Source organism: Artibeus jamaicensis, unplaced genomic scaffold, assembly GCF_021234435.1.
Source record: "Artibeus jamaicensis isolate MK-2021 breed Jamaican fruit bat unplaced genomic scaffold, CSHL_Jam_final contig_1803, whole genome shotgun sequence".
In the NCBI taxonomy this organism is placed as follows: Eukaryota; Metazoa; Chordata; class Mammalia; order Chiroptera; family Phyllostomidae; genus Artibeus; species Artibeus jamaicensis.
In genome coordinates this window covers 2,645,932-2,669,888 of record NW_026521356.1, presented here as the reverse complement: position 1 = coordinate 2,669,888, position 23,957 = coordinate 2,645,932, and the positions used below count along the sequence as shown (strand labels likewise).

The 23,957-nt window shown below is 40.3% G+C and overlaps 1 protein-coding gene across 1 annotated transcript in view; it reads left to right on the top strand.

Annotated features, from left to right (window-relative positions):
- Window positions 1–23,957, top strand: part of DNAH8 (dynein axonemal heavy chain 8) — a 313,373-nt gene that overhangs the window by 283,547 nt on the left and 5,869 nt on the right. The window contains exons 86-88 of the mRNA XM_053671408.1: window positions 8,358–8,514; window positions 12,364–12,516; window positions 12,588–12,777. Coding sequence (XP_053527383.1) covers window positions 8,358–8,514; window positions 12,364–12,516; window positions 12,588–12,777 — 500 coding nt within the window. The remainder of the gene's footprint in view (window positions 1–8,357; window positions 8,515–12,363; window positions 12,517–12,587; window positions 12,778–23,957) is intronic.

The following is a 23,957-nucleotide window of genomic DNA, read 5'->3' as shown; positions in this document are numbered from 1 at the left end:
CCTCTTCTTCTCTGGCATTCCTATGATTTGGATGTTGGAACTTTTAAAGTTGTCCCAGAGATTCCTAAGCCTGTCCTCATTTTTTGAAGTTCTTGTTTCTTCAATTCCATACTGGTTGAATGTTTATTTCTTCCTTCTGCTCCAAACCACTGATTTGAGTCCTGTTTCCTTCCCTTCACCATTGGTTTCCTGTATATTTTCCTTTATTTCACTTTGCATAGCAAACAACTTCTCACTCTTTCCTCTAATTTGTGACCATACTCAACCAATTCTGTGAGCATCCAGATCACCCGTGTTTTGAACTCTGCATCTGATAGGCTGGCTATCTCTTCATCACTTAGTCCTGTTTTTGGAGCTTTGATCTGTTCTTTCATTTGGGCCATAATATTTTGTGTCAGCACACCTGTTACAAAGTAAGAGGTGGAGCCTTAGGTATTCGCCAGGGCAAGGAAACCCACATCCCTGCGTTTTGGTGCTGTATGTTGGGAAGGGGTCGCAGAGGAAACAATGCAGCTTGCTCAGCTCTGGTGGCTTTCAATCACTTCCCCTGCCACTCACAAGCAAACTGGGCCCTTCTGGTGCTGATTCCCAGGTGGGCGGGTGTGTGTACATTCTCAGACCCTGCGGTCCTCTCCAGTGAACTTTCTTGTGAGGCTGGGAGTTTCTCCACCTGCCGCAAGCCCCATGGGTTTTTACAGTCAGGTTTTGAGGCTTTATTTCCCTGCTCTGGAACCCTGGGTTGTGTGGTCTGTTTCACTCCCCATTTGTTTCCCCCCTGTTTATCCACACACAAATGTGGGCCTGCCTGATTTGCCAGCCGCCACCTTTCCAGGATTCCCATCTGCCCCTCCTACCGGTCTGAATGAATGTGTCTTCTTTAACTTATTGGTTGTTGGACTTCCATACAGTTCAATTTTCTGGCAGTTCTGGTTATTTTTTGTTTTTAAATTTGTCGTTGTCCTCCTTTTGGTTGTGTGAGGAGGCAAAGTGTATCTGCCTCCACCTCCATCTCGGCCAGAACAACTTTTTAAGTAAAAGTTTTTTGGAATATTTTAAAACCTCAACTTTTGAATAAAATTTGCTCACCCCAGAAGTAATAAAATAATAAAATTAAAATTATATATAAAATTATACCAGTCAGTTTTAACTTATTAAAAATAAACTTTTACCTTATTGATCTCTACTGTGAAATTCTTATGTTTAAAGGTAATGGGAGTTAATTTTCCAACTCTGGTTGGGTTGTAAGCATTTACTAGACCTGTTGCAGGGCCCTCATAATCACTGTGCATCATCTGATGGAAAGCCCAGCTCATAAAGCACGGGGCAGGTGCATTTGCCTTAGCTGGCACTTTGGAAAGGATTCTGTTGTTATGATATGCTGGTTTGGGTCCATGCATATCCTACCTGATAATCAAATAAAAACATGGGCTACAGAAGCATCCCCTCTGTTCTTGAGCTAGTTTCCTAAATAAATTAAAGGTCATCTAAATAGTTCAGTGCTCCTCAGTTTGCACAAAATGAGGCTTTTTCATAAGCAAAGAAGCTTGGATAACTTTAGCAGGAGCTCCTTGGGATTCTGCCAACAAGTGGGGCTATTTTCACAAAAGGTTGTTTAATTCACATACAGGGATGAAGAAAAAGAGGGTGTAATTCTCTCATTCCATATTCTGTGAGAAAAGGCACACAGGGGCTGTTCCAGCAGGGCATAAAGATTAGTAGGGATTGGTAAAATGCGTTTCATGGAACCTAAAACATTTGTTACTAATTCATCTCTCTTAATTTCTTGACACTTGTGGGGATTTGTTTCTCATATTTTTCAAAAAGTAAATGGTTTTAATCCTCTTTATTAGAAAAATCATAATTTCTCATTGAGAGAAAGAACCAGTACAAAAAATAGAAAGTAATCATTGAAGCAAAAGCTCATAAAAAATCTTACTATCAAAATACTCTAGGTTTTCTCTGTGCCTGTATGCACAGCATTATCAACAAAAATTGATCGTGTTGTAACTGGGTTTTGTACCATGCTATTTTAGTCAGTATTCTCAATTCAGCAGCCTTATCTTAATAAATACAGAGCCATAGCACCATTTTTACTGGTTGGATATATTTTTATAGAGTCTTACCAGGAGTCATTACAAATACTGTTATAAATAGCCTTATACATACATCTTTGTACACTGGTCTGATTGCTTCTTTTTAAAACATATTGAATAAGTACAAGAGCATTTATAATGTTTGTATAAAGCATAAAGAATATAAAGTGTTGCTTCTTTGCACCACTGTTCCTATGTTTTGTTTCTTCTTCCTCCATTTTGACTTTTTGCTGAATATGAATTTTTCTTATTCTATTTTTCCCTCTGCTAATTTGTAAGCTATGTACTTTGTTTCTATTGTTTTACTGGTTACCCGAGACATTTTAACATTCATTTTAAATTAGGCCTACAGTCAATATCTTTACCCTCCTCTCTGTCAAAATCTCTCAGGTAACTTTACTGTCATTTCTCTTCTGACATTTCAGTATTTCAATTGTATCTTGTTTTTAACCCCAATTAAACATATAGTTATTGTTTTATACCATAATGTTTATTTAGATTTGCCCATGCAATGACTTATTCTTTTTAATGGTTTTTTTGTTGTTGTTTGTTTCAATGTTATTTTGTATTGGTTTTAGGTGTATAGCTTAGCGGTTAGACAATCATATACTTTACAAAGCGTCCCTGAGATACTTCCAATGTCCCAGCTGGAACCACACATAGTTACTGCAATACTATTGACTGTGTTCTGTGTACTGTACTTTACACCCCCATGACTATTTTGTAACTAACAATCTGTACTTCTTAACTCACCCAGTCTGACCCATCCTTTTCTACATCTCAAACCTTCCATCAAAATCATTATTCTCCTCTTTGAAGTATATTCTTTAGAATTTTCTTGAGTGAAGGCCTGTTGATGGTAAACTTTTTTGTTCTTTTCTGAAAATGTCTTAATTTGCCCTCTTCTTATTGAAAAATAGCTTTATTAAAGTTATAATTCACATACTATAATTTAATTCATTTTAAATAGTTAGTTCAATGGTTATTAGTAACTTTATAAAGTTGTGCAACCATCGCCATAATCTAATTTTAGAACATTTCCATCACTCCCCAAAATCCTTGTGCCCATTCGTAATTCATTTCCATTCCCACCCCTAACCACAGGCTGCCACTAATCTACTTTCTGTCTCTATAGATTTGCCTTTTCTGGACATTCCCTATAAAGGGAATTATATATGGTCTTTGGGTGTGGGTTCTTTCATTTAGCATGTCTTTGAAACTCATCCATGTTGTAACATTTATTAGTACTTTATTGCTTTTTATTGCTAAATAGTATTCCAACATATGAATAGACTACATTTTGTTTATTCATTCACCAGTTGTTGGGCATTTGGGTAGTTTTCATCTTTTAGCTATTACAAATAATACTGCTATGAACATTCATGTCCAACTCTTTGTGTAGATATGTCTTTTTATTTCTCTTGATGGATAGCTAGAAAGTAATTATTGTGTCATATGATTAATCTACCCTTAACATTTTAGGAACCTACCAAATTGTTTTTCAAAATGGCTATACCACTTTACAATACCCTCCAGCAATGTATGAGGGTTCAAGTTTCCCCACATCCTTGTCAACACTTGTAATTGTGTGTTTTTTTTATTGTAACCATTCTTGTATGTATGAAGTGTTATCTCATGGAGGTTTTAACTTGCATTTTCTTAATAAATAATGAAGTTAAATATCTTTTTATGTATAATAATAGCTTTAGCTATTATTATAGCTTCTTTGGTGAAATATCCATTCAATTTTTTGCCCTCATTCTTGAAAGATAATTTTGACTGGTATATAATTCCATGTTTGTAGTTATTTTATTCTAGTAGGTAGAATACATTATTCTATTTTCTCCTGGTTTTCATTGATGCTTTTGAGGAATTGGCTGTCAGTCTAATTGTCATTTCTTTCTGGATAACCTGTTTTTCTTTCAGACTGCTTTTAAGATATTTTCTGTATTTTTTGTGTTCTACAGTTTCATTATGATATGTCTACCTCTGGGTTTCTATCTGCTTGTTTGTTTATCTTAGGATGCAATGAGTTTCTTCAATTTGAGGAATCAAATCTTTCATCAATTCTTAGTCATCATTTTATCACTTTTAAATTCTCCCTCTTCTATCTTTCCAAAACTTTTCTGGGATGTATGTTAGAGCTTATTGCTTTAGCTTACATATCTCTCAACCTTTCTTCCATATTTTCTATTTATTTTTTCCTTCTGAAGCATTTTAGATAATACCTTCAGATCTCTTTTCCAGTTTTATCATTCTTTCTTTGGCACTATTTAATCTGCTGTTTTAATCCATTGTAAACTGTTATAGCAGCTGAATAATGGACTCCCAGAGATACCCATATCCTATAACCCTGAGAACCTATATGTGACCTTATGTATAAAAAGGATTTATAGATGCTATTAAGCTTAAGGATCTTGAGATGGGGATGTTACCCTACATTATCCGAATGTATACCATTTAGTCACATGAGCACCTAAAAGTGGAAAAGGGGGGCAGAAGACTGGGTCAGAGAGATGCAATAGAAGAAGGTGAAAGATTTGAAGCAAGAGAGGGACTTAGTCTGCCTTTGCCAAAGGGGCTATGAGCCAAAGAATGCAGACAGCCTCTGGAAGCTGGGAAAAACTTTCACCTGACAGTAAGGAATTAGGGACCTCATACCTACACCTGCAGGAAAGTGAATTCTGCCAACAACTCAACTCTAGTGAGCAAAAGGAAATGGATCTTTTTCTGAGGCCTATAGAAGGGAACCCAGTCTTACTGATGCCTTGATTGTTGCCCAGTGAGACCTCTGTTGGACTTACTAGCTATAGAACTATAAGATAGTAAATTTATATTGTTTTATCAAGCCATTGATTGTGTGGTAGTTTGTTGCAGAATCAATAATTTATAGAAGTTCTATTTGGCTATTTTTCAAATATGCTATTCATATTTATAGTTTCCAATTTTATACTTATATTTTCAATTACCTTTTAAATTCTTCAGTGTAGTAAAAACATTGTTATAATGTGCATCTGAAAATTCACTATCTGAGACACTTGTAGGTCTGGTTCTGATTTTTATTGTTTCTGTGGACTCCTGCTCACAGCTCCTTGTTTCTTTATGAGTTTTCTAACTTTTGACTGTGAGCTCATGCCTTTTGGAAAATAAGTGTTGGATTCTTGGAGGGAAGATTTTTGTTCCAGGGAAGATTTGTGTCTGCTTCTACCATGTGCCACCTGGGACTTCCTGGGACCATCTTAAGATAAACTTTTGGCTTGAGGCTTTTCAAATCACATAGGTAGTATGAATAAATGTTGATTAATATCACAAGCCTGGTGAATTAAAAATTCTCAGGAAAGATTTTTTCCTGCCCAATGCCAAGCTAGATAGATCAATTTACATGCAATTCCCTTCTGACTGGTAGGTTATTTCTGGTTTTCCCTTACATGAAGTGTATAGCCCTGTGAGGCTCAGATTTATGTAGGAGTTTCTTATTAGATTTTCCACCTTGAGTCTATCACTTACCTCCTCTCTCATTGTACCATCTAACCATCCAAAGAGCAACTCAAGAACACCAGTGACTAGTTGATGCCCCCAGGGCTTATCTCTCTGCATTCCAGATCTCTCTCTCTCTCTCTGAATATATTCAGAAGGTATATTCAGAAGGTATCCAGCCATGGATTATGAAAAATAAAGACAGTTATTGAACAAGATACAAGATACAAGAAACATTGTACATAGGACAATGACACCTCAGTCCCCTTAAACTGGGCACTTTGAGACCTCACACAGTTCTCCCAGTCTCCATCCGTTGTTCCATCATATTTTTCTGAATCTCATCGATAGTCTGAAATCTCTTCCCTTTCTAAGGTGATTTTAGTTTTGGGAAAAGCCAGCAGTTGTAGGGCACCAATTGTGGCCTATAGGGGGCTGAATCACCTGGGTGATTTAATGTTTAACAACAACAACAACAACAACACTGCACGAGATGTGGTGCAAGAGTGGGTGTGTTGTGATGAAGCTGCCAATCGCTAGTTGCCCATAGCTGTGGCCTTCTGAATCATCCATATAGTTTCCACGGAGGAATGTTCAAGCTTAACACAAAATTGGATGCAGATTCATTGCTCTACACACTCAGTCATTTTGAATGTGATGGACACACAGTACACATGCTTACTCAAACGTATCTCCTCCCTCTACTGACTACTACAGTGAAGTCATCATTGTTCTTGCATGCACATTCCAGTCTACTGCCCTTGGCTGCCAGGTTATATTGATGTCATGAAACTGTTCTTGTTATATTAATTATGGCTGGACTTTTTCTGGACAGACTCTGTGTATGTATGTGTGTGTGTATATTTAGATGGGGGGAAGAGAGGGAAAGAAGCATTGATGTGAGAGAGAAACACATTGATAGGTTGCTTCTCGTACATTCCTTCGACTGGGGACTAAACCCACAATCTAGACAAGTGCCCTGACTGGAAATTGAGTCCATGACCTTTTGCTTTATGGGATAATGCTCCAGCCAACAGAGCCTCACAAGTAAGGGCTTCACTCTATATTTTGTTGGACCCTGAGGATTTCTTAGTTTCTTGCTAGTTCAGTAATGTATTTTTAAAAAGTTGTTTTTCATATCTCATGCAGCATTTTTAGTTATTTTCAGGATTGTTGTTCAGGGTACAAATTGCATTATACTGTCAGAAATGGAATGTCTGATTCTTTCTTTGGGATAAATTCTTAGATGTAGAATTGCTGGACTAAAGGTTTACCCTTTAACATTTTGACACATACAGCCATATCATAAAGGCCTATCTTGTGTCCAAGGAAATAAAACATAAAAACAAATTACTATATTCACTATGTTGTACACCTGAAAAAATATATGTCAACTGCAATTTAAAATAAAAAATTACTTAAACAAATAATCGCAAGCATTTGTTGAATTTCTTTTAGACTTGCCTCCAATACCTATGAAAGGAGATGTGTGCTTTACATATGGACAAGAAACAAAACTGGCAAGCAAAACAGTAATCCCAAACAATCTAATTAGGTGATGTTAATAGGTGGTAAATTATGAGTTCAAAAAAGATAGAAAAATTTACATCTGTTCATGTCATGTCCCTGCTTGGAAAGTCTTCAGTGGTTGCCCATGACCTTCAGGGCAATGGTCAGAACCCTTAGAAAGTAGTGATCTGCTTCATCTCCATCCTCATCTCTCCTCCTGGCTCACTGGCTCTAACCTCCAGCCTTGCACTGAATGCCTTCTCATATCCAGGCCTTTTACCTTAAGGTCCTTTCTTACCTCCTACCCTCCCCACCTTGGCTGGCCTACCTGTTCATCCTTCAGGACTAAGCTTACACATGATATTTTGAGACACCTTCCTTGATCTTCTAGTGTAAATTAACCCAACACACACTCACACTTGCACATGCCATCTGTATATCAAGACTGCTAGTTGAACCAGCGACTTTCAATCAAAACCTAAGTTCCTGTGCTGCAGAGCATCTGGTTAGCCCAGGGAGAGCTAGGCAGCAAGAGTGAGAGAGACAGACTATAATCTTTTAAAGCACCTCCACAGAATTTTTTTTCTCCACAGAATTTCCTACGATGATATTGACTCATGTCCCCTCCTCCACTAGAGAAGGGGAAAAGGCAGGGACCTGTTTGCCACCATATCTTAGCACCTAGCTCAGTGCCTGGTACATTAATAAATCTTTATTGAATATATGGACTTTAAAGATGGGTGACTGTGGTTAGATAGGTGGAGCAGATGGGTGCCAATCGTAACGCAGGTGGGAAAGTGAGAAAACAAAACAGAAAAGACCCAAGAAATTTATAACGATTTATAATTCATTGGGGAAATATGAGTGATGCTCTTTGATCTAACAAATTTTAATATAATGGCAGCTTCTTAGCACCAGTCCATAAGCCAAAGAGGAGGAAAGGAGGTGGGTCTGTTGTCCAGCTGGAGGGGGTTAGGTTCATTGCAAACAGGATTGTACAGTACTGCCTTGGACTATTGGAGACATCTGTGGAATCTCTTTCCCTGAAGGGGAAGAGGTTTTCAATTCTGTGATGCTCTTGGTATCTCATTAGGAGTCTGTAGAATGGATCTCTACTTTTTAAAATTACTATAGATTGATAGTGGAGTCCTTACTCCCTTTTGGGGGAGCTTCGTGGGGGCTGGATTTAAATGACTCATCATTTCATTTTAGCTTTCATCATTATCTCTGAAGGTATATTTCCCTACTACATTCTGAACAGTTCCCGCTTTTTATCAGGTACCAGAGTAACACTGCTTCTGATGTTCTTGAAACTATTACCAACATTCAACCCAAAGAGAGTGGAGGTGGAGTGGGAGAGACCCGGGAAGCCATTGTTTATAGATTGTCTGAAGATATGCTGAGCAAACTGCCTCCTGATTACATTCCTCATGAGGTAAGCTACAGCATCCTCCTCGCCCGCCCCACAGTGTGCAGGGCTATCTTTGGGTTCCACAAAGCTGAGCTCAATTCTCCGATGGGATGTTTCAGTCCCTTCCCTTCTCTGTTCATTCCCTCTTCATTTTCAGTTCTTTCTTTTTACCCTTTGGTCTTCCTTACTTTTCTCAAGCACCTTGCAGACTATGATATGCAGTTTTTCTGACACCTTTCTCTATTTCCTTTCTACCCCACTGTCTCTTTCAATCACCTTCTCTGTACCCTTTTCCTACCTTTGGATTCCCCAGTATCTTAACCCATGAGGCTAGAAACTTCTTCCCTCTCTGACCCAAGCCTGCTCTGTCCATCCTTTAAATTTGCCCCTGTTTTTGTCCCCTGTCCCCCATACTTTTCATTTTCCAGTCCTCTCAGCTAGGTAATAGGAAAGCAAACCACTTAATGAATTCACTCCTCACTTTGGATGGAAATCATTTCCTACTTTTTGAACCTTCTGGGGGTTTGCTTGTTAATCTACATCAGTTTTCCTCAAAACTTTTTGTGTCTCAAGACCCCTTTACAAAATGTATGAGGACCTCAAATACCTTTTTTTAAAAAGTATTTTATTTATTTATCTTTAGAGGGGAGGGGAAGGAGAGAGGGAGAGAAACATCAATGTATGGTTGCCTTTTGTGCGTCCCCTGCTGGGAACTGGCCTTCAGGGAACTGGTCTGCAACCCAGGCATGTGCCCTGACTGGGAATTGAACCTCGAGAACTGCGATTGTCTGGTTCGCAGGCCCGCGCTCAATCCACTGAGCTACACCAGCCAGGGCTCAAGTGCCTTTTTTTAATGTGGGTAAATTATTGGTGTTTAATATATTAGACATTTAACTGAGAAATTTCAAAAATACTAACTTATTATAAAATAACAGTAATAAATCCATTACATGTTAACATAAATGAGATTTTTATTTAAAAATGTATTTTTCAAAATGTACAAGTTCATTGTGATGAGTGGGATTGTTTTAGTTTTGCAAATCACTTTAATATCTGATTTGACCAAGACAGCTGGGTTCTCACATCTGCTTCTGCATTCAGTCTGTTGTGAAAGCAAGTCCCGTAGTTTGTGGAAAACTCCTCTGTACACTCCTGAGAGAGAAAGGGAAAAAATAAAATAAAGTCTTAGTATTACTATAAAAAAAATTTCAACCTCGTTGATCCTCTGAAAGGAACTCAGGAAAATTCATGTGATCCCCAGACCACACTTTTTGAGAACTGATGATCTAAATAAATGTTTGTGGTAAAATTTCTGGATGGTCTAAAAGTTTTGTAAGAGATCCTCCAACTTGTCCTCCTTCTTTATGCAAGAGGACAGGTTGTGTTCTCTCTCCTGTTCTTCGCCTCCACACCTCTGTGCTGATGGCCAGAGCTTCATATGAGCCTGTCTTCACCTGGGCTGAGTCAAGGTTAACTTTTCAACCCAAATGTGAGAGGCTGATGCCCTAATGCAGGTGTAACTGGTCCTGTGTCTGCCCTGTCCTGCATCCGAGTCTGAGAAAAATGCACTTGTCAGTTGGGAGCCCATCATCCTCCGAACTGCAATGAGTGCCCCCAACAATAAAAAACATTTTCTTGCCTCTTAAACAATTTTTGTTTCCATTGTGTAAATGAGTACCGAGACATTTGGCCATAACTCTAAAATCAATGACTTCATATAGTGAGAAAATATTTTAAGTACATACTTTCAGTGATTCATTGTAAGTGATCTTCAGAAGACAGATGAGGCATAATGCCTGCCTTCAAAGACTTTAAAAACTGGCATGCGAAAGAGGGATAAAACTTATTCGGTATGACTAGGCCATGGGTTGATGTGATTAGAGGAGGGTTATGAGACCTGGGGATAAATTGAGCCGTTCAGGCTTAGTTGGGGCCACGTCACCAAGACCTCTGCTCAGGGAAAATCCCAGCAGGAACCGAGTGTGGCAGATGTCACTAAACAGATTGCTGTCCGGGAGGGCATTTGTGCTAAGAGACTTCTAAAATTGCTTCCTTTTCCAAGATCTCTTAGTTTTTAGTGTTGTTGATCTTATGGAAGGGATTTGTTCTTCATACGTGGTGGTAAGGTGAACTTTGTAAATGGCAATATAATTATACTTTTGACTTCCACAGTGAAAACGGAGCCACATTACTGCGGATCCACATTCCTACCTGGTCCCAGAAGCAATGAAAAGCCTGTATGAGACTACAGCAAATCTTCCATTTCATTAGTGAAATGACAGTTTTAGGTTGGGACAATAATCACACTCAAAATAAAATCAGTGCTAGAATCAGACTTTCTAGAATAAGTTTTTCCTAAGCATGTCTCTATTGCAAGGGAAGTTTCTCTTTTAAAACCCTGTGCAGGGCAAGGCCATGTGTGTGGGGCTGTTAGGGCAGTGAAAGTCACCTGCTCTATTGATTTGACATTTTAGCCAACACCTGGGCTTAATTTCCCACTTGCGTGGGGTTGCAAAAATATTTACATAATTTCCCATTTCCTGAGGTGTGAATTTCCACGGAGTAGTCACTATTTAAAGGGGATGATAAATATGCCAGTCAGACACGAGCATAAAGGGCTCGAAGCAGGAATTTAGGCCAGTGCCTGAAGGCTGTGGCAGACTGGTTAGGGGCCTCCACTAGCACGTTAGACTGGCGTCTCAGCATCACTTGCTCTGTCTGCACAGTTCATCCTGTCCAGGCTGTTCAGTTTTACATCACTGCTTCCCTCTGAGCTTGTGTTTTCCTCTTCATCCCTCACTTACTGGATGGAGGTGCTTCATAACTGCCGTAAAGCAGAGGTGTCTGGTGCTGAACAGGGAACTTCTGTGCCATGCCAGAGAGCGGTTCTATAAAATGAGGACAATGGTCCTGGTGACTCTGAAGCTCGTCATCCATCTCTAATGTTCCAGGACTCAAGAAGGGGCAATAGGTCTCCCCAGCCCAGAGTCCCGAAGTTTACTGGCAACCTGGTGGTTCTTCGGACTGGGACATGGCTCTATGTTCTCTCCCATGCTGTGTGTTTATCCTAGCCTTCCTACTCCAGCAGCTCTTCGATTGTGGCCAGCGGAAAGTTCAAATCTCTTCATGAGCTCTTGCCAGTATTTGTAGTCAGTCTTTTATTGGGCAAATATCACTAAATTGAAATGTGTATGTATGTATGTATTGGCTTATTTTCAAGTAATTGTTGTAATTATTGTTCCTTTAACCAGAGACTTTTATATTGATCTCTTCAAAATGATCATTAAATGATACACCAAAAGGAACAAATGACAGGTGCTTAATGACTCTCCCACAAAGTAAAATATTTTCATTGGTTAAATTAGGAAAGCCTCGCCTAGTCACCCTCGCCAAGGCGACAGCAATCTGAGGAAACCGCAGCCAATCACATTCATTAATAACTGTTCTGAAAGGTTCGGCTGTATCTACTTTCTGTAAGATTTTTAATAACTCTGTTACACATTATTTTTTTAAAAACTATTCCAAAATGTACTCTTATAAAGGTTAAATTAGGCTTTAACTAACACCTAGTCCTTAATCATTTGAAAGGGGAAAAAGTTACAATTTTATTTTAGCTTTTTAAGGTACATTTCCAATTATCAACTAAGTAAAATCAGTATGAAATAAAAATCATTTTAGTTGAACAGTAATTTTTGAAGCCCAGAAAATGGGGAATTTAATGGCAGGTCTGGTTCTGCAAGAGATATTTTAGAGTTCATTTGGGCTGGCAGATACATCCATAGGAAGAAAAGAACAGAGAAAGGAGAGATCATTGGGAGAGAGGTGACAGGTTATTTTTTTTAAATCTTCATTGTATTGTATGGTTTGTTTTAGGTGAAAGCTCGTTTGATAAAGATGGGACATCTTAATTCAATGAACATATTTCTTAGACAAGAAATCGACAGAATGCAAAAAGTCATCTCAATACTTCGCAGTAGCCTGAGTGATCTAAAATTGGCCATTGAAGGAACAATCATTATGAGTGAGGTGAGTGCTTATCTCACTTGCCATTTCTTTTTTTTGTGGATCTTTCTTCTTCTCATAGTTTATCTTTTCAGAACTTGAGAGATGCCCTGGACAACATGTATGATGCTCGAATACCTCAGATCTGGAAAAGAGTGTCCTGGGACTCGTCCACACTGGGCTTCTGGTTCACCGAGCTTTTGGAGAGGAATGCTCAGTTTTCCACTTGGATATTTGAAGGGCGGCCCAATGTGTTCTGGATGACTGGCTTCTTTAATCCCCAAGGTACGTGCTCATAGGAAAGTGGGCAACTTGGAAGATTCGGGTGTTTGTAAATGGCACTGTGTGATAAATATACCTTAAACAACATAGAGGTATGGCCTGCTGAGTGTTGGACATATGCTCTCAAAGGTTGGAGACCGCAGATGATCCTTCCGTATTTGTTTTACAAGTTCAATCTGAAATTCTTTCTGTTGTAGTCCTTTTCTACAATACGGCAGCCAAACCTTTGTTTTTCTTTTCACCCACTTCAGTCGGCCATTAGTCTGTAGTTAGGACTTATGAAATAGTAAAAAAAAAAAAAAAATGTTCACTCAAACCTTAGTTTTTAAATGTTTATAAAAATGACAAAAATAAAGTGCCAAAATATGCAAAAAGTACAGAAAATTAGACTGATTTAAAAAATGATCATGTGGCAAAAGTTTTATTTGGTGAGCTCTTGAGTCTGCCCTGCTCTTCCCTTAGTTAGTTGTTTTTTTTTTCTTGAAAAGTGCTCTGCATTTATTCTTATATTCTAGGAATATTTACTGAGTAAATTACTGACTGATGTCATAAAGGTCATAAAGTTCAGAAATATGACGACTTCTTATCTGACTACAAAATGGATAGTTTTACTTCAGGTAATTCTTGGCCAAAAGGAAGAGGTGGTAGATTGCTCACAGTTCAGCACTGTTTAGCTCCCCTAGTAATACAATTTAAGAAGCATTCACACTTTCAGATTTAGGATGTATCATTGCTACTTCCAACAATCCAGTTGAATCTCATAAAACAATGTTAAGTGAAGAACATCAAACAGACACTACAAACACACATTGTAATGTGTGTATGATATATGTGTACTATATGATTTCATTGTACAAAGAATCTAAACAGGTAAAACCGTTCCATGGTATCAAAAGGCAAGGTGGTAGTTACCCTAGACAGGGAAGACAGTGACTGCACAAGGGCTCGGGAAGGCCTCTGTGGTCTGGAAATGATCTGTTTCTTGATCTGGACATTGGTTACATGGTTATATTCCCTGGTGAAAATGCATTGAGTTCTATGTACGATTTGTGCACTTTTCTTTGTATAAGTAATACTTAAATAAACTGTATATCTTAAAATATATACATTTAATTGTCTTTGGTGTACATATATACATTCACTTCATGCATTTTCAAAAGCTGTATCATTTTCTAAATTTAAAACTCTAACCATGGTAATTTTTATGATCTTACCAAATTATACGTATTAGATTTGAAAAGGACAGCCCCAGATTTCACTTTCTATTTTTCTTCTGGAATTTTCATTGAATTCAGGGAGGAAAGTTTTTATTATGGTTCTCAGATTTCATGTGTCTACTTACTAGCCCTCAATTTCAGTAAAGAGTCACCAGGTAATTGGAGCCTGAAGAAATAGCATTTAACTTAATTAGGATTGTTTAATCACCTTCTATTTGCCAGCTCTTTGCTCAGTGCTTTCAATAGAGAGAAACTGAGACCTGATTCCTGCCTTAAAGGAGCCAATAATATGGTTTGTGAAACAGACACACCAGCAATTTTAATGCAATGTGTTAAGTGTTGTCCCCTACCCCTCCCCCATGTGAGAACTAAATGCCACACTGTGGACAGAGAGATGAATTGTGCTGAGGCAGGGCTTGAGAACAGTTTCCCACTGGAAGCAGTGAGTAAGGTTTGCAGAGGCAAGGATACAGGAAAAGGCCATTCCAGGCAGCAGTCTGAGCAAAGACAAGGCATGTCCAGGGAAAGAAGGAAACAGTGTGGCCAGAGCCCAGGAAGCAGGAGCAGAAGTGGTGGGGAGTGAGGCTGGAGCATAAATTTTCCTGGAAGAGTTCAGGCTGCATCCTAAAGGCAATAGGAAGTCACCAACTATCAGATCATCCCAGGAGAAAGCAGAGGGTAGACTGGAATGTGGACCCAGAGCAATGAGACTCTTATCAGGATAAGGGAGAGAGCCTGGGACCTTAACCAGGTACAAAGGAAGGGACAGACTGGATGGAGTGCTTACATGGGAATCCTTGAGAGCAGAGGGCATGGCAGTGGTTGAGGGCTGAAGGTAGGTGCAAGACTGAGCAGTGCGAGAGGCACAGGTTGAGAGGGAAGGCGAGAGCACATTTGTCAGATGGTGGTGGTGGCACCTCTGGGTGGGAGATGTGTTGGCAGACTTGGAGTCTGGGAGAGAGGCAAAGATCAGTAATTTTAAAAACTGTGAAGTTGGTAAGTATATTTTTGATATACAGAAACCAGGGGAGGAGGTTGGTTATTCCCTGGCTTTCCATAGACACAGATGACTGCAACATAGATCACAGCACACAATCTTTTCCATTGATTTTTCATTAAAAATATGACTTAAAATAGCAAAATATTAATATGAACTAATCTTTAATTGTTACTCTCTGTTAAGTGTTATAAGGTAGAACAATACTTAAATACAAATGCAGGTGTATACTTCATGGTTTTTGTTTCTGTACCTATCTTTACTTTTTAATAATCCAATCCTTTCTCTTTTCTTTATTTCTGGCTTCAAGCTAAAGTTTGATTCCACATTTCAGGATGTTCCGTGTGTTGGAAAGCCCCAGACACACATGTACACAGACACACAGCCTTATCTGATTGCTTTTTTTAGCATAGAAGAGTGGAGTCAACTTTCCTCCATCCTAATAATTTCTCTGCTTCCTTTTCCTTCTCTTAACATGAGAGACCAATTATTTTCTATTCCCTATTGCCTGGCCAAATCTGGAAAAGATAAACATCACAGCCAATCCATGCATGCTCACAGGCCGTGTGCAAGCAGATAAAGTCCTTTTGGTTTGGAAGCCTCTCTGCCACTATTTGACATCGAACATTGATTTCTCAATTTGAACATATCCCCTGAATTTATATCCTCTAATCCAGTCACCTTTGATGAAATAATTTCTTTCTTCAGTTCAAAACATTTGAGTAATTTTTTTAAATTAAAAAGCACATGTTTGGGACTTCCAGCCAAGATGGAGGCATAGGTAGATATGCTTTGCTTCCTTGCAAAACCAAAAGAAGTACAACAACCAATTTAAAAACAAAAAATAACCAGAACTTCCAGAAATCAATCTGTATGAAAGTCTGACAACCAAGGAGTTAAAGAAGTAATATTCATCCAGACTGTACCATAGGGCAGCAAAGTGGATTACCCCACCCTGGCAAATACTGAAGACTCCACTCCTTACAACATAACAGGCCTGCCAAGACAAAAAAAATATGGCCCAAATGAAAGAACAGATCAAATGTCCAAAAATAGAACTAAGTGATGAAGAAATAGCCAACCTGTCAGATGCAGAGTTCAAAACACTGGTAATCTGGATGCTCACAGAATTGGTTGAGTATGGTCCCAAAACAGAGGAAAGAGTGAAGGCTATGAAAAGTGAATTAAAGGAAAATGTACAGGGAACCAATGGTGAAGGAAAGAAAACTAACCTCAAATCAACAATTTGGAGCAGAAGGAAGAAATAAACAGTCATCTAGAACAGCACGAAGAGACAAAAATTCAAAAAAATGAGGAGAGGCTCAGGAACCCCTGGGGCAACTTTAAAAGTTCCAACATCCAAATCATAGGAGTACCAGAGAAGAAGAGTAAGAGTAAGAAATTGAAAACCTATTTGAAGGAAGAATGGAGAACTTCCCTAATCTTTTTTTTAATATATTTTATTAATTATGCCATTACAGTTGTTCTATTTCGCCTTTCATTCCCCTCCACCCTGCACACCCCCTCCCCCACCATTCCCCCCCTTTAGTTTATGACCATGTGTCTCAAGTTCTTTAGATTCTTTATTTCCCCTACTATTCTTACCCTCCCCCTATTTATTTTCTACCTACTGTCTTTGCTACTTATTTTCTGTACCTTCTCCCCCCTTCTCCTCCTCCCACTCCCCTGTTGCTAACCCTGCATGTGATCTTTATTTCTGTGGTTCTGCTCATGATTTAGCTGTCCTCTTAGTTTGCTTTTGTTTTAGGTGTGGTTGTTAATAACTGTGAGTTTGCCGTCCTTTCACTGTTCATCTTTTTTATCTTCTTTTTCTTAGGTAAGTCCCTTTAACATTTCATATAATAAGGGCTTGGTGATGATGAAATCCTTGAATTTGATCTTATCTGAGAAGCACTTTATCTGCCCTTCCATTCTAAATGAAAGCTTTGCTGGATAGAGCAATCTTGGATGTAGGTCTTTGGATTTCATGACTTGGAATACTTCTTTCCAGCCCCTTCTTGCCTATAATGTCTCTTTTGAGAAATCAGCTGACAGTCTGATGGGAACTTCTTTGTAGGTGACTGTCCCCTTATTTCTTGCTGCTTCTAGGATTCTCTCCTTCATTTTAATCTTGGCTAATGTAATTATGATGTGCCTTGGTGTGTTCCTCCTTGGGTCCAACTTCTTTGGGACTCTCTGAACTTCCTGGATTTCCTGGAAGTCTATTTCCTTTGCCATATTGGAGAAGTTCTCCTTTATTATTTGTTCAAATAAGTGTTCCACTCATGGGTGTTCCTCTTCCCCTTCTGGTACCCCTATAATTCGGATGTTGGAACGTTTAAAGATGTCCTGGAGTTTCCTAAGCCTCTCCTCATTTTTTTGAATTCTTGTTTCTTCATGCTTTTCTGTTTGGTCATTTTTTCTTCCTTCTGGTCCACTCCTTTGATTTGAGTCCCAGTTTCCTTTCCATTACTGTTGGTTTCCTGTGCATTTCCCTTCATTTCAATTAGTTTAGCTTCCATATGTTCCTCTAATTTGTGACTAAAATCAACCAGTTCTGTGAGCATCCTGATCACCAGTGTTTTGAACTGTGCATCTGAAAGTTTGGCTATTTCTTCCTTGCTTAGATGTATCAGCTCTGGGGCTCTGAGTTGTTCTTGAGCCATGTTTTGATCTGTTGATGCCTGTTACATATGAGGAGCGGAGCCTTGGTTGTTCACCAGGGCGGGGCCACCCAGGTCGCTGGTTTGTGACACTGTATGTGGGGGTGTGGTCAGAGAGGGACAATGGCGGTTCTCTCTGCCACTGGGGCCTGCATGGTCCGTCTTACCACCGCTAGCTCCTTCACCAGTTTATCTGCACGCGAATGTGTGACCACGGTCTGCCTTCAGTGGGTCTGCCCGCTTCTTCACACCTGGGATCCGGCCATGGCTGCTGGTGCACCTGGGTCGTTCAGGTGGATCTTTTCTGCCTGACCCCGCTCTGCTGCTGGCTCTGCCCCTCTTACCAGTTTGGCTGGAGGGTTCGTTGTTGTCAGACTTCTGTGTAGTTCAACTTTTTGTGGTTTGGATGCGTTTTTGTTGCTAAAACTTTGTTGTTTTTAAACTTGATTGTGTGAGGAGGTGAAGTGCTTCCACCTACCCTCCATCTTGGCAGAAGTCCTCAAGAACTTCCCCAATCCGACAAAGGAAATAGACTTCCAGGAAGTCCAGGAAGCTCAGAGTCCCAAAGAAGTTGGACCCAAGGAAGCACCCACCAAAGGCATATCATAATTATATCACCCAAGATTAAAGATAAGGAGAGAATATGAAAAGCAGCAAGAGAAAAGTAGACAGTTACCTACAAAGGAGTTCCCATAAGACTATTAGCTGATTTCTCAAAAGAAACCTTGCAGGCAAGAAAAGGCTGGAAAGAAGTATTGTATTCTAAGTCATGAAAGGCAAGGACCTTCATTCAAGATTGCTCTATCTAGCAAAGCTATTATTTAGAATGGAAGGGCAAATAAAGTGCTTCCCAGATAAGGTCAAGTTCAAGGAGTTCATCATCACCAAGTACTTATTGTATGAAATGTTAAAGGTACTTATCTAAGGAAAAGAAGATAAAAAAACATGTATAGTAAAAATGACAACAAACTCACAACAATCAATGAGGGAACCTAAAAAACAAAAACAAGAAGAAACTAAGCAAACAACAGGAAAAGAATCACAGAAATGGAGATCACATGGAGGGTTATCAGCAGGGAGGGGGAAAGTGGAGAATGGGAGGTACAGAGAATAAGAAGCATAAATGGTAGGTATAAAACAGACAGGTGGAGGTAAAGAATAGAATAGGAAATGGAGATACCAAAGAGCTTATATTTATGACCCATGGACATGAACTAAAGGTGGAGGAAGTGCTGGAGGGAATGGGAGTGCAGGGTGGATGGAGACAAAAAAATGATAATAGCATTATCATTTGTAATAAAATATACTTAAAAACAAAAAAACAGACATAAAACACAGCGGTATTTACAGAAAGGCTGTAGTTACATCACAAATATGTATTGTCAAAATCACCTAGGTTATAATGCATTTGAAAATGTTCTGCTTATATATGACCATTTATTGTGTGCTCTTATAATGTAGTGTGCATCTGATACTGCCTGGGTGTGTCTCCCATCACACCTCTGCTGATTGCTTCTCAGACCTAGGCGCCTTTGAGGTCCACACTACTGCAAGAACAGGTGTCAGGCCTCATTGGTCCCCCACTCTGTGTCTGAGCTCATGCTGCTCAGTTGCACTATGGTGGCCTGATACTCTGTCAGTCACATTTGAAGAGGCTGAGTCAGCCACCGGGGAACTAATCTGATATTTTCATTCCCCCTTCCAAATCATTTCTGTAGCAACTGGCAAGCTCAACAATGTGGCAGTTAAATTTGATTAAACAATGGTCAAGCTCTTGTACCCATGACCCTATAATATTTAGTCAATGGCACAGTTTTTGGCAATGTGTGTATTTGCCTCCCAAGAGATATCTCAGGACCAGGAGAACCAGTGTGCTCCATGGGGTTTTCCTAGCCATCATTGGAAGGCTTATTCACATATAGTTTAACATTGTGCTTCTCAGGTTTTCAGAGTCTGTGTTTGGTCTTTTTCTCATAGGTGTGGACCTAAAGAGCCTTATGTACACATTGGAGGCAGAGGCTGGTGTGCTCTTCTAGCTCACTCCTCTGCATTGGATTGACCACGCAGCATTAATTTGGGAACTAATACGTATTAGTTCCCAAATATTTAATTCAGTCTGGAGCAGGACACCATTTTCGTACCAGTTTTTCTGTTGTGTTTTTTTTTTTCCTCAGCATCTTGATAGGCTGTACCAGTCTCTTGTGGCAGATATTGTTGACAACTTATTGTTCACTATTAATGTTGTACAAGTCATGATTTTCAGTTAGGATTTTGCTGAAGCAAGGAGATGGATCATTTCTGTCCTGTTATCCTGTTACTATAAAAATCATCTACAACCTCTTGCCTGCCTGTTTGTTATCAGGGCAGCTCCATGAGCTAGCAGTAACTTCTGAGTGCTTGGCATGAGAATAGTTATAAAAGCCTGATGTTTGTTGGGTGGGAGAGTGCACCAAAAGTTAATAGAGCTTCAGGATTGAAGGCACCAGGGAATTCCTTCTTGCCTGTTAACAATCTAAGCATGCCCCATAGCTCCCCTTTGCCGACCCAGAGCTGTCCCTAACATCTGAGGGACTCCAAGTAAATGGACCTCAATCTAAGAGATAGCACTCACCTGCCAGTCCCAAATCACAAAACAATAGGACTGTGGACATCCTAGAAATGCTTCTAGAGTGTATAACAACCCACCTTCCTTGCCTTCATTTGTGAGGGGATTTGATGCACTGGCTTTAGTCACAGCCACATTCTTTGTAATTCTAGTCTCTGCCTATGGTGGCCATCCTCACCAACCACCTGGTTCCTTGTAACCTGGCCCTCCTCATCACTATACTGAAACTGCTCTCTCCAAGGCCACTAAACCTAGTGAGCTTGCCACCAACTCCATTCCTTTTGCCTATACTAGGACACTCATTCTGGAAAGTCTTTCATACCTTGGCCTCTGTCCAGTACCTTCATTGGTTCTCCTCCCACCTCTCATAGGGCTGCTTCCTGTCTCTTTGTGGGCTCTCCTTAGGCAAGTTCTGCCCTTGGCCCGGCCCTTCATTGATGATGTCAGCCATTCTCATTGATGCAGCTATGCATCTCTACCTATGACTGACTCATCCAAAGTCCCAGTGTGAGATTCTGATCCTTCACCTCTGAGTGCCAATGTCAAATATTCTGTCCAAGTGAAGTGTGGACTTCACCAGCACTACCATCTGGCCCTCTTCTTACCACGCTAGCCTTATCAGGATTCTCTTCTGTTTGCTTGTGTTTCACCAATGTCCAGATTATGCAAACTCTTGTGAATAGTCCCTTCATGTCAAAACAGCTTGGAAGAAGAAACTAGGGGAGCATAGCATCATGAAGACAAGAGGGGAGGGGAAGAAATAGTGACAGATGCCTCCAGAGGTCAGGTAGGATAGAACCCAGATGGTCAGACAGCTTTATCAAAAAGGAGACTGTTGGCAACAGAAGTCTCAGGGAATTGGGTGGGAAGGTAGAGGAATTAGACTTCAAGGTGAGGCAGTGGAAGACCAGGAAATGCAGAGACAGAGGGTGAGTACAGACAACAGGGATAATGCCAAGTGGCAACCAAAGAGATGGCAGGTGATGGCAGAAATTTGGCTTGAAAGAGGAGAAGCAAATGGGGAGGATTCATTGTAAGAAGAAAGGATTTTCTTTCTTCTTTTAACGATAGGAGAAACAAGCTTATTCTAATACTAGTGAGAAGGGGAAGGAGAGAGGGAAAAGGACAGGGAGAAAGAGTGAAGATACCTGAGAGGGTAAAAGAGGAGGGAGAGGGATGGCTCCCCAGGGCGAAGATACACTCCAGGCAGGTGGAGGGACACCTCACCCATTGCAACAAGAGTTATAAGGAAATAAGTGTAAATGCAAGAGGTTTGTAGGTTTAGTGGGAAGCAGATAAGGGAGTTTCCCATCTGATACTTCCTATTTTGTCTTTGAGGGAGGAGAGGAAGTGATCTCAGGAACAAGAAATGTTGAAGGAGAGACTTAGGGAGAGTGGCAGAAGTTTGAGAAAGAGGGCTCATGATGGGGGTAGGGAAGGAAGGCTGGGTGGTTTGAGAATGTCTAAGCTGGTGGTAGTTAACCATGGGGGTAGCTGTGTGTTTGTCTCAGGATTATTCGACAGCCTGGTATGAGTGCAGGAAGGGGAACATCTGGACTCATGTTGGATTGGGGGTTTGCTGAGCAAGTGAGGGAAAGGATGGGTCTAGACTACATAGGAAAGGAAGTAAAGAAAAGGGAGAAGGTCTCCAGAAATGATGGATCAAGGAGCTAAGAGATCAATATGCTGAGTACGATCCCCAGAGACCCAGGTGATGGCAGGATGCTCAGTGAATGGGGGCAGAGGGCATTTGGCAGGGACAGTGAGGGCAGGGGCATATGCCCCTAGGGCATGGTCGTCCAAGTAGTGGAGGTCCTTAGGAAGGATGGAGTAATGGTTGGGAAGGACAGTGTCTTCAGAGTTGAGTCAGGCTCTGAGGCAGGAAGATGGAGAGATGTTCTCTGGTGAGGCAGAAAATATGTAAGAGTTTGTTCATGAGTAAGTGGAAAGGTTTGGGAGGGCGGGGAGAAATGTGAGGTTGGGTGGAGGCAAAGAGCACACACAAAGTTGCACATGGAGAAGGTAGAGCAGTGTGAGGGATGGCATCTTGGCATGTGAGACACATTAGGCTTAGCTGGTCCCCACTGCTCAAGAGAATTAGCCTCAGCCCTCCAGCCTGTACCCAGGTTTTCCTGGAGCCAACTGTGTCCTGGTTTAAAGACATTTCAGAGAGCACCTGTGTTTCAGGGCACTCTGGGAAGAGTGGCTAGTACTACTGAAAGCCACCTTCATATTTTGCTTGTGTCATGAAGCATTGCTCTTGCCACTTTTCAGAAAATATTTTGAAGCAAATGTGAGCATGAGTGACCTGTCAGTGGCTTGTTGGGCAGGTCCTTTCACAGACCATGGTTCCAGTCCTGCCTGCACAGCAGCATCACCTGGGGGCTCTGAATACAAACTAATGCTGGGGCCCTAGACCAGTGACATCAGAACCTCTGGGGAGGAGGCCTCTGGAGTCTGTACAGTTAACTTTCTTAAAAGCTCTCCTAGGTCATTCTGATGGGTACAGAAGCTTGACCTTAGTCTTTTGCTACCCAGTAATGTGCTCCAGCAGCAGCAGTATCAGCGTCACCTGCGAGCTTGAGAGCAACACAGAATCTCAGACCTCACTCTTGACCTACCTACCAAATCACAACCTGCATTGTACTAAGAGCTCCTTCCACAGGTGATACCTGTGACCATCAAAGTTTGAGAAGCCCTACCTTGAAACAATATGAGATTCTGATTTTATTGATCTGGGCTGTGGTCTGGGAATCAGGATTTTTAAAGGCTGCCCGGGTATTTCTGATGTTTACCCGAGTTCAGCATCCTGCCTCACAGCACCTAGCAAAGCACCAGGAAGGGTGGTTTTTGTGGTTTTATTCACAAAAACCACCCCATCTTTGTTTAATGATTTCTGATCTTTTATTTAACTTACCATTGAACTCCATTTTCTTCTCATTTGGGGGAAAAACTGCCTGTCCTAAACTTGCGGCAGGAACATTATTTCTCCTCATTTTCAAAGATGCTACTGGGAGGCATAGTAAGTGATAAGACAGGAAGTACCAAAGAGCTTAAGCCCATTACATAAGAACTGGTTCATTCGTTAAAGGAATAAAAGGTGCTGCCTATAGACCCATCGTTACAGAGTGCCAACCAACTCCTTGTAAAATTGAGGCACACAATCTTCCTAATTAGTTATTTCTTTCGTCCTTTCTAAGACCTTGTTAGAAATGATCCTGAAAGCTCTGTACAGCTTCCTTTAAGCCAACTGATTGCACAGTCAAATGGCAGTAATTAGTTTGCTGAAATGTTAGGTTACTGCTGTTACATGAACTAAGACATAACAAGTGTTATTTTAGACCTGCGTCTCCAAAGTATAATCCTTGCTTAGCAGTGACTTTTTTTAAAGAACAAACAAGCTTGACAAGTGTTTTAAGAAATCATCATGCAGTCTAAGTTTTGAAGGGAAAAATTGTAAAGCACCTCACTGACGCCGCATGTGACTCAGATGTGTGAATGGTCAAATCACCCACTCCCATGGGGGTGAGGGGGTTAAATCTCAGGGAGAATAGAAAGGTTATTATTATCAAAGACTTTCCCCAACTTTTCTTTCTCACTTCAGAGTCAAACATATGAATGTATGAATCACTTTTCCACCACCAATGATTGAAATTTGGCTTAAGAATTATTAAAATTAAGTTGATGCCAAGACAAAAGTA